The sequence below is a fragment of the Sycon ciliatum genome, chromosome 4 (genome assembly GCF_964019385.1).
Source record: "Sycon ciliatum chromosome 4, ocSycCili1.1, whole genome shotgun sequence".
NCBI lineage: Eukaryota > Metazoa > Porifera > Calcarea > Leucosolenida > Sycettidae > Sycon > Sycon ciliatum.
Genome location: NC_088646.1, coordinates 38,562,006 through 38,572,677, shown reverse-complemented (window position 1 = coordinate 38,572,677; position 10,672 = coordinate 38,562,006). Strand labels below are relative to the sequence as shown.

The 10,672-nt window shown below is 49.7% G+C and overlaps 1 protein-coding gene across 1 annotated transcript in view; it reads left to right on the top strand.

Moving 5' to 3' along the window:
* LOC135816055 (mucin-3B-like) overlaps positions 1-10,672 on the top strand; it is a 55,906-nt gene that overhangs the window by 16,464 nt on the left and 28,770 nt on the right. Inside the window, exons 7-9 of the mRNA XM_065329420.1 lie at positions 677-9,208; positions 9,594-10,235; positions 10,530-10,631. Of these exons, the coding sequence (XP_065185492.1) occupies positions 677-9,208; positions 9,594-10,235; positions 10,530-10,631 (9,276 nt within the window). The remainder of the gene's footprint in view (positions 1-676; positions 9,209-9,593; positions 10,236-10,529; positions 10,632-10,672) is intronic.

Here is a 10,672-nt window from a genome sequence, read left to right as displayed (position 1 = left end):
GGTTGGTAGGATGTAGATTTTTTTAATTTTTTTGTTGTGTTGTAGATGTCGTCGTGTTGCCGCTGAAAAGTCTTGTTTCGTTCCATCTTAAGATATCGAAATCATCGGAGGAGAAGCAGATATTGAATGAAAGGGGTTGAAATGAGTGATACTGTTTTAATATAGAAGATACTGGCGCAGTGTGTGTACACTCAACTAACTCACGCATGTGACAAATCAACATGCACGGAATAGTGTACTGTAGTACTAAAGTTGAAAGGTTTTTTTGTCACTTGGCTTCTACTAAAACTCGATGATATTTACCGTATTTTTCCGGTTGTAAGTCGACCTTTTACGACTAAAAATAGAAGGAGAAAGGGTGGGGGTCGACTTACAACCGGGACTCGACTTATAACCGGGAACTATCAGTATCTTACAAAAAATGACCTGCACTGCATGCACGAGTGCACCATGTGTACACATTTTTGCCAGTTTATTGGCCTTTTTCAAGGATTGGGACGTTATACCCTCCAAAAAGAAATGTTTACAAGACTTGTTGATGTGTTAGTAGCAGGGAGTGGTCAGTAGTGCTTCTTTGGGTGAAACGTTAAAACGCAGAATTGAGACTTTTGGATACGGGGGTCGACTTACAACCGGTAAAATACGATATGTCGTTCTCTTGTCTGTGTGCCCCAAGGTGATTGCAATATCGTCGTCTCTACTCCAAGTGCAGGCAACTGATGCTGATAGTGGTGAGAATGCCCGTATACTGTTCGAGATTGTACCATCCTCAAGCAGCATGGCATTCAGCATTAACAGCACCACAGGCACAATATCTACCACATCGTCATTGGATTTTGAGTCGCAGGTGCAGCATCGATTCACTGTGAGAGCATCGGACAATGGCAGTCCAGCCAGGATGACAGGCACGACGTCAGTTGTCATTGATGTAACCAATGTGGACGACCATGCACCACACTTTCTACTGTCTCTGTACCAAGCTAGTGTGCGTGAGCATTCTAGCCCCGGTACGCCCGTTGTCACTGTTTCAGCTGCAGACATCGATCCATTCTCTGCCATTACGTACAGTATTGTTACTGGAGATCAGCGCCTCTTCACGATCAATTCCTCGACTGGAGTGATCGCTGTACTTGCTGACATAGACCGCGAGTCACAGTCTACATACAACCTCACGGTAGCAGCCCTGAGTCACAGCAACTCCACTCTCGTTGCCGCTAATAGAACCACAACCACCGTCACTGTCACCATCCTGGATATCAACGATTTTCCACCAGTGTTTTCCCAGCCAATTTACACGTATCCAGTTCCGGAAAACCTTGCAACTGGCTCGCAGATTGGATCTGTTTCAGCATCTGATCTTCACGACTCGGGTCTCAACGCTGTTGTGTCTGACTTTGAGCTAATCTCTGGGAATGGTAGTAGCGTGTTCACCGTTAGCAGCAGTGGAGTTCTGCAGCTGAATCAAACACTTGATCGAGAGACCGCAGCACTGTACACCGCAGTGGTACAAGCCACGGACAGTGGTGTTCCCAGCATGTCCGCCACAGCCACGCTTGTCTTCGTTATCACAGATATCAATGATAACCGTCCTGTGTTCGACCAGCCCGACTATAATGCATCGCTGCGAGAAGATGTTGGCATAGGGTACCCACTCATTACTCTGACGGCTACAGACAGCGACGCTGGCAGCAATGGTGATGTTGTCTATAGCATTGCAGTGACCTCGGCTCCGTTTATGATCAACCAAGCAACCGGACTGGTGACTGTTTCAGGGAATCTTAACTACTCTGTTGCTCCATTGTATCGCCTCACTGTCACAGCGTCAGACCAAGGCACTACCACTGTGATGGCAAGCCAGGTTATACTGCTAGTCAATGTCTTGCCAAAACCTAATGGTGCCCCTATCTTCCAGAGTCTGCCCTACACAACAACGCTACTGGAAAACTCCACTGTAGGTGCGTTTGTAGTGATGGTGCAAGCAGTCAGCGGTGATCCACTGATCAAAGGTCCAGTTACGTATTCTCTGGGTGCTCCACTCACAGGACAGTGGAGTGTAGACAAGACAAGTGGTGTAGTGACTCTGCAGCGTCCGCTGGACTTTGAAGCTGATCGCCAAGTCGTGCTGACCGTGGTTGCTCAAGTCAGAGACTTACAGAATCTAACCCTATCATCCACAGCTATCGTCACGGTCGTTGTTGGTGATGTGAATGACAATGCACCAGTCTTGTCACCACTTCGTTTAGTTATCAATGTGAGTGAGGCAAGTGGAGTTCCTGTGTCAATCGGACAACTGGTCACCAACGATGTTGATACAGTTGTATCACCGCTAATGTTCAATCTCGTCTCCTCATCCGTTCCTGGTGCTGTGTTGGTTAGTTCATCAGGTAATGTTCGGCTCAACATGAAGCTTGACAGGGAATCAGTGGGCTCCATCATACTCAATGTTTCTGTGACAGACGGAGTGTTCATCGCCTATGGGATGGTTGTTGTGAATGTCCTCGATGCCAATGACAACCCACCAATGTTCACCAGCCCTGTGTATTCGGCATCCATTGCAGAACGGTCAGCGATTGGTCTGTTGGTGCTGTCAGTCACCGCCCAGGATAATGACATCGATAAGAATGCGCAGCTGACGTACGGCATCAGTTCGGGCAATATCAACTCAACGTTTGTTATCAATGCTACTACGGGTGTCATCCGCTTGGCAGGACCAGTTGACTTTGAGTCGCTGACAATGTACAAACTCTTGGTGACGGTGTCTGACATGGGAGCTATCCCGCTAACTGCAAACTGCACTGTTCTGATCAACATCACTGATATCGACGATGAACCACCAGTGTTTGTGACTGCATCGTATCAACTTGATGTGGCGGAGAATGCTACCCTTGCCACCTCGCTCTTGTCTGTACTGGCCACCGACCCAGACGGTGGACTATCTCCTCGCCGTATCCAATACAGCATTACATCCGGCAACACAGGAGATGTGTTTCAGCTGCAGGCAATGTCAGGAATTCTCAGTTTGGCTAGGACTCTCGACTTTGAAACCCAGCCGACGTATCGTCTCCAGATATTGGCATCAAACGGTGGTGTGACTGGTCCGGGCAGCAGGGCACTGATCACGGTGTCTGTGATGGATGTCAACGACAATCCGCCTGCGTTTAGTGCAGCACTATATACCCGTCGGGTGTTGGAGAACGCCATCATTGGCCATCCTGTGATCACGATGAATGCTACGGATGCTGATACGGGTGTCGGCGGAGTAGTTAGCCAGTACACTATCGTGAGGGGAAACACCGGTGATGTATTCAATATCACTCCCTCCACCGGTGTACTGCTTGTGGCCGAGTCACTGGATTACGACACACGCCCGTTCGGGTACAATCTTGTCATTCGGGCCACTGACGGTGGATCACCACCTCTGCACGGCGACACCACAGTAGCAGTATTCCTGGATGACTTCAACGACAACGCTCCCGTGTTCTCTTCTCCGCAGTACTCGGCTAGAGTGTTTGAGAGTGCTGTCACAGGCATGGCCATACTGAACATCACCGCTATGGATGCTGACTCTGGTACTAATGCTGAGATAGTGTATAGCTTGCGTGGCCAGACACCATTCTCTGTGGACCAGCAAACAGGTACTGTGAGACTAGTCTCTTCACTGGATCGGGAGAACATTAGCAGTTACACCATCACAGCAGACGCTCACGATAGGGGTATTCCCCAGCTTGTCGGCAGCACCACGCTGAGTATAACTGTGCTGGATTCGAATGACCAGATACCTCGTTTTTCCTTGCCATCATACAGCGGTTCAGTATTGGAGGACAGCATTGCTGGTACATCTGTTCTGCAGTTACTTGCCATCGATGATGATCTAGGTAGCAATGCTGTCATCAGATACCAACTTGACATTGCTGGCAGTGCACCGTTCTTTGTCGGTGCTGTGTCCGGTGACATCTTTGTGAATGGAAGTCTAGATCGAGAGCTCACACCGTCATACACATTTGCAGTGCGTGCTACAGATCAGGGCCAGCCTCCGGCAAGCTCAGTCGTGTCAGTAACAATCAGCATCGATGATAAGAACGACAATCCACCCGTGTTCAATCAGACGCTCTACTCTGTCACCGTTCTGGAGAACATCGACCTACGGTCTGTGGTGTACACGCTGCATGCTACTGATGCTGACGTAGGTAACAATGCTCTGCTCACCTACTCCATCACAGGTGGCAATGTCTTGGGTCGCTTCAATACCGAGCCAACTAGCAGCAACATTGTACTGGTTGGTCTCCTTGACCGTGAGCTGGTTGCCAGTTACCGCTTATCCATTGCAGTCGTGGACGGTGGAATACCACAGATGAGCGGCAGCACAATGCTGGACATAACGGTGGCAGATGTGAACGATAACATTCCAGTGTTCAGGCAGTCGTCCTATTCATACACTGTAGCGGAGGATTTGTCAGCTGGTTTGGAAGTGGGCCGGTTGGAGGCCACCGACAGAGATGCTCGCAGCAATGCTGTCATAACGTACGTACTCACCAACACGTCCGTACCATTCAGTATCAATGCCACGACTGGGTCGCTGACTGTGGCTGCACCAGGCTTGGACTACGACACCCAGTCCGTGTTTGTGTTCAACGCTGTAGCCATGGATGGTGGTTCTCCATCACTCAACAGCACTGTACAGGTGACGGTGACTCTAACGGACATCAATGACAACTCACCAGTGTTTGAACCAGCCCAGTACAGTATCACAGTCCCAGAGAACACCACGGCTGGCAGCATTCTGATCACAGTCACAGCTAGTGATGATGATGACACCAGCAATGCTGTCCTCTCCTATAGCATAGTGTCCGGCAATGCACAGGGACACTTTGTTATCAATGCACTACGCGGTTCTGTTGAACTGCTGGGCCAGTTGGATAGAGAAACAACTGCTTCGTACCAGCTGGCTCTCCGAGCTCAAGACAACGGTACACCGCAGCGTAATGGCAGAGCTAATCTTAGTATTATTGTTCAGGATGTCAATGACAACTCACCAGTCATTTCACCCACACAAGCCAGCACTGTGTTTAGAGAGAACGGAGGACCGGTGACCATCTTCAGTACTCTGACTGTGTCTGATGAGGACACATTCCCACTGTATAGTCTGACTGCTCGGCTGATGCTCGACAGTGGACTTGCAGCTCCCTCATCAGACTCTTTACGGCTGAGTGGCACCATTCCGGCCACGTTATCGGTTTCCGGCTCAGGTAGTCACCAGATAATAATCAGTGGTGTGGCTAGTGTGGTGCAATATCAGAGTCTGTTACAAGATATCCAGTTTATCAGTGTAGCTGATGAGCCCCTGTCCACTGTACGCAAGGTCACAGTTAGTGTCAATGATGGCCTATCCAACTCCCCCATCAGTACTGTATCGATCTCCATCGTGTATGTCAACGACCATGCGCCGCAGCTGCAGCTGGGAAACCAGTCCATCAACTATTCCACATCGTTCACCGAGGAAGGACCTGCTGTGAGCATTGTGTCACCCGCTGCAGTGCTGAGTGATACAGACGGAGGAATGAATACTATCCAGTCTCTCAACATTACTATCAAGAATGCAGCTAATGGTGCTGGTGAGATGATTGCGCTCAGCGTAGGGTCGGTTCCGTCCATTTCCATGCAGCGCGGTTCAGCGCAGACAGATCAGTACCTGAATCTGATTGGCCCTGCATCGTTGAGTGAGTTCCAGAGTGTGCTTCGCCTCCTGACGTACATCAACACTGCTGATGAGCTGGCAGGTGTGCCATGGAGAGAGGTGTGTATGCTGGCCACTGATGGAATGTTCTTCACCAATCTGGCATGTGTCAATATCAGCTTGCTGCATCAGAATGATGCGCCCCTGCTCCGTCTGGGCGCTTTCACTGACAACGTTGTCGTGTACAATGAAACTTTATCCGGTGTGAGCATTGCTGATACGAATGCCAGTATTACGGACAGCGATGACTTACTTTTAGCCCAGATGATAGTGCAGATCACCAGCTATCAAGCAACGTCGGACAATCTAACAGCTAGCACTACCGGAACGGCAATCTCTGTCCAGCAGCACGGAGATTCGCTCGTCTTCACTGGTGCCGATACGCCGACAAACTATCTGATGGCTCTGCGCTCTGTTCGGTTTTCGTACACGCTCCAAACTGGAGAAACGTTTGAAAGTCTGGAGCAGAGTGGCACCATCCGGAGACTGCGTGTTTCCTGCAGTGATGGTAAGCTGAATAGTAGCGTGGCAACCTCAATCATCACATTCTCTGCGACTAACAATGCACCAACGGTGCGCATTGCAGGCATGAAGATCTACGCTGTGTCCTTCTCGGAGGACAGTGGCCTGCTGTCAGTGACGGGGAATTCCCTACTGGTCTTTGATCCCGACTCGGTCAGCCTGGTGTCAGCGACAATAGCGTTTTCATCTCCACCAGTTGACGCCGGTGAGAGGTTGAACATAGCTACTGTGCCCGCTGGAATACGCACCCAATACTTCTCATCCAGTGGCATATTGACATTATCAGGCACTGCTAATCTGATGGCGTATCAGCAAGCCTTGAACAGTGTGGAGTATGTGAACCCAGGCGACAATCCAACCTCGGCAACCCGCCGCCTCTTCCTGACAGTATCTGACGGACAGCTCTCCAGCGACCTCACCGTCATGGAGATCGCAGTCACACCGGTTAATGACCGCCCTGTTGTGTCACCCTCCATCTTGCCTCTCGTAGTGTTCACGGAGAACAGCCCAGCAGTCAACATTGCCAGTGCAGCCAACATCACTGACCCAGACTCCTCCATTTTAGAGATCATAGTCACCATCGTAAATGCTCGTGATTCGTCACAAGAGACCATCGAAGGCTCTGCAAGCATAACGCGAAGACTGGTTATTCCACCGGCGTCGTTTGCCTTCTACTTTGCCGATAGCCTGGGCAATCCTGTTGCAAGATCATCGAGTGAGATGACCGATGTACTGCGTAGTCTGCGATACAACAACAGCGCACCAGAGCCTGACGCCAGTGCACAGCGTCAAGTTCTCATTACAGTCAGCGATGGCAAAGCGTTCAGTCAGAACACGAGTGCGAGCATTGCAATCATGCTGGTCAATGACAATGCACCAGTGGTGAGCCCAGCACAGCAGACAGTGCCGCTTATGGAGAATGCTCCAGTCGGCCATCATGTGCTGCAGGTGTCGGCAACCGATGCTGATGTTGATTCAGTTCTTGTTTATTCACTGGTGGACAATTTCACCTTGTTTGCTATCAACAGCAGCACTGGACTTGTGAGTACTTCGGGTCTGCTTGACTATGATATGCCTCCACGCCAGTACTCCTTGCAGATCAGTGTGTTTGATGGTCAGTTTACAGCCACAGCCATGGCTAACATCACGCTACTGGACGTCAACGACAATTCTCCTTCGTTCATGGATGCATCTGTGAATGTCAACGTGTCGGAGTCGCGGGACACTGGATCGGTGGTCTTGACGGCTTATGCCACTGATGCCGATAGTGGAATCAATGGCATTGTGCAGTACATGTTAGAGCCTGGCTTTGGTGCTAATCTGTTCCAGTTGAATATTACATCAGGTCAACTCTCCATTGGATCAAGACTGGACTACGAGACGGACGCTAACTACACACTGCGTGTGAAAGCGTACGATCTTGGACTGCCCTCGATGAGTTCAGTGCTGACTGTCTTTGTTCGAGTGATTGACGTCAACGACAACCCACCCGTCTTTGATCCGACTGAAGTAACAGTCAGCCTGTCTGAATCTGCACCAGTAAGAAGCACCGTTGTTGAAATGAATGCCAGCGATGTAGACTCCAACGCTATATTGTACTCCATAGACTCCAGCGTGTTCAGCATTGATGCTCAGAGTGGTGTTGTGAGTATTGCCCAACCATTGGACTATGAACAGATAGCCATGTACAATATCACGGTCACTGCCGTAGATGCTAACCGCCTGCCCGTGCTGAGCTCCACTGCCCGGCTGATCATCAGTATACTTGACGTGAACGACGTTGCTCCACAGTTCAGTCATGCCGTGTACAACGCCAGCATCTCCGAGTCCATTGCGCTGCACAGTGCAGTTATCAATGTTACTGCAAGCGATCAAGACTCCGGACTCAACGGCCTTCTTCAGTACTCCATCATTGGCGGCAACATCGGAAATAGCTTTAGTATTGATCAAGCAGGCCAGGTCTCAGTCATTGGACAGTTGGACTTTGAGACCCGCTCGTTCTATCGTTTGGAGATTCGTGCACAGGACTATGGAATACCACCGTTGAACAGCAGCACTCTCTTAGAGATTACTATACTGGACTTCAATGACGAGCGGCCTGCATTCCCTGCCTCGACCATCCAGGCCAACGTGAGTGAAGGAGTCGCTGTGCTGCCACATCCGGTCACACAGCTGCTGGCAAGTGATGGTGACCAAGGTTCTAATGCCCTTCTCCACTACAGCATTCTCACCGGCAACAACGGGTCTGTGTTTAGCATCAACACCAGTACAGGATGGCTGGAGGTGGTGTCCATGCTGGACCGAGAACGCATCAGTCAATATCTGCTGGTGATTGAGGCGAGGGATCTTGGAACTCCACCACTGTTCTCAACTCTAAATGTTGTCATATCGGTACTTGACGTGAACGACAATGCTCCACAGTTTAGCACTGGTTTCTTTCCAGCTCGGATTGAGGAAAACGAGCCTGCTGGTACTCCAGTTGCCTCTCTTGCAGCCACTGACCAAGATGTAGGAAGGAATGCACAGATTGTGTATTCCCTGACTGGAGGTTTGGGACAGTTCGCTGTGAATGAAAGCACTGGAGAAGTGAGTACGTTGACTCCACTAGACTATGATGGCCGTCCACATCAGTACAACCTAACTGTCACTGCACAAGATGAAGGAATGCCATCTCTATCGGCCAGCACTACACTTCTTGTTGACATTATTGATTTGAACGACAACAGCCCACGATTGGCGGTGTCTCAATTACAAGTATCTGTGCCGGAGAATTCTGTGGCTGCTAGCATTGCCCAGCTGAATGCTAGCGATGCAGACTCTGGCATTAATGCCCAGCTTGTCTACAGGATCACCAGTAGAAATGTCGGCAGCAAGTTTGCAGTGTCTACGTCCGGATTGGTCAGTCTTAACGCCAGTCTTGATAGAGAAACCCTTGCCAAGTACACATTGACGGTGAGTTAAGCTACATGTATGATTGTGTGTGAGTAGTGTCCACTCTGTGTATTGGATACGGGGGTTTGTCGTATTAGTGTGCACTGGTACTGCTACCCGTTGTTCTATCCACACTGAAAATATACGGGTAACACGCAGTATTCCACAATTTCAAGCTGTTTGCAACCACGATGTTTGCAGAGAATTTTGTTAGTGTGTGTGTGTGTGTGTGTGTGTGTGTGTGTGCATGTGTGTGTGTGTGTGTGTGTGTGTGCATGCATGCATGCGTGTGTGTATGTGTGTATGTGTGAGTACATGCGTGTGTGTGTATATTTGATAGTCAGGAAGGTAGGCAGCAGTGGATGTGACCATGATCATGCACTGGATATGTTTTGTGTGTACTTAGGTGGAGGTTCAAGATGCCGGACCACAAGAGACAGTAGTGCCAGCCATTGCCACAATCATTGTCGACGTACTGGACGAGAACGATAACAATCCAGTTTTCTCTCCTACGTTGTACAGTGCGACAATCGTGGACAACTCCACAGTACCAGCCATTCTTTTCACCGTGTCAGCTACGGATGCCGATGCAGGCAGTAATGCTAACGTGACGTTTGCAATCACATCAGAAAATCCAGGAAATGCTTTCTCACTCTCACCGTACTCTGGTGTTCTGAGTCTGGTTAAGCCCATACCGACTGCCTTCCAAACGTATCAACTAGCCTTTACTGCATCTGATCACGGAAACCCGCCCAGGTCTGGTTTTGCCACTGCAGTGATCACAGCCAGTCAGAGAGCATACTTTGACTTCAGTGTCAGCGGTTTGGGATACAGCTTGCCCACATCCGTGCCGGGATCTACACACGACTTTGGCTTCTTTGCCGGTGCGGCCGGTGTTGGCCGTCAGGGTACAGTGAAGGCCTCACTTGGTCAATTTGAGGTGAATCAGACATTCAGCGTTCAGCGTCATGCGGCGGTGTCAGCAAGAGCCGTCCTAGTGGAGAGCGAGTTCTACTCCGATGCAAGACAGATGCATGTGATTGCACAGGTAAACCCCACTGTCCCCTCGCACAGTCTACTCTCGTCTTCCATACACTGTGGGTCCTGTGGAACAATGCTAGCTTTGGCCGAGCACCCAAGAGTTCTTTCTTCAAGCCAGTAGATTCGATTATGGATGTGGCTGTTGAGTGTAGAATGAATAAGATGCAATGCGATTTGGCAAGCATGTGATGGTAATGCTCTTGAAATATATTATAGCATGGCGACTAGTTCTGCAATGTAGATGTTTATGTTGTTCGGGTGTCTTGTGATATCTCCTCTGTTTGTTGACATGTGACTGCAGGCATATGATACCACCCATGGTATTCACACTGCACCGGCAAGGATAGTGTTCCGTGTCATACCAGATGCTAGCTTGGGCTTTGTCCTAGCTATCGATCAGCAGGTCAGTGCTCGCAGAGTACATCAGATATTTATGAACACCAG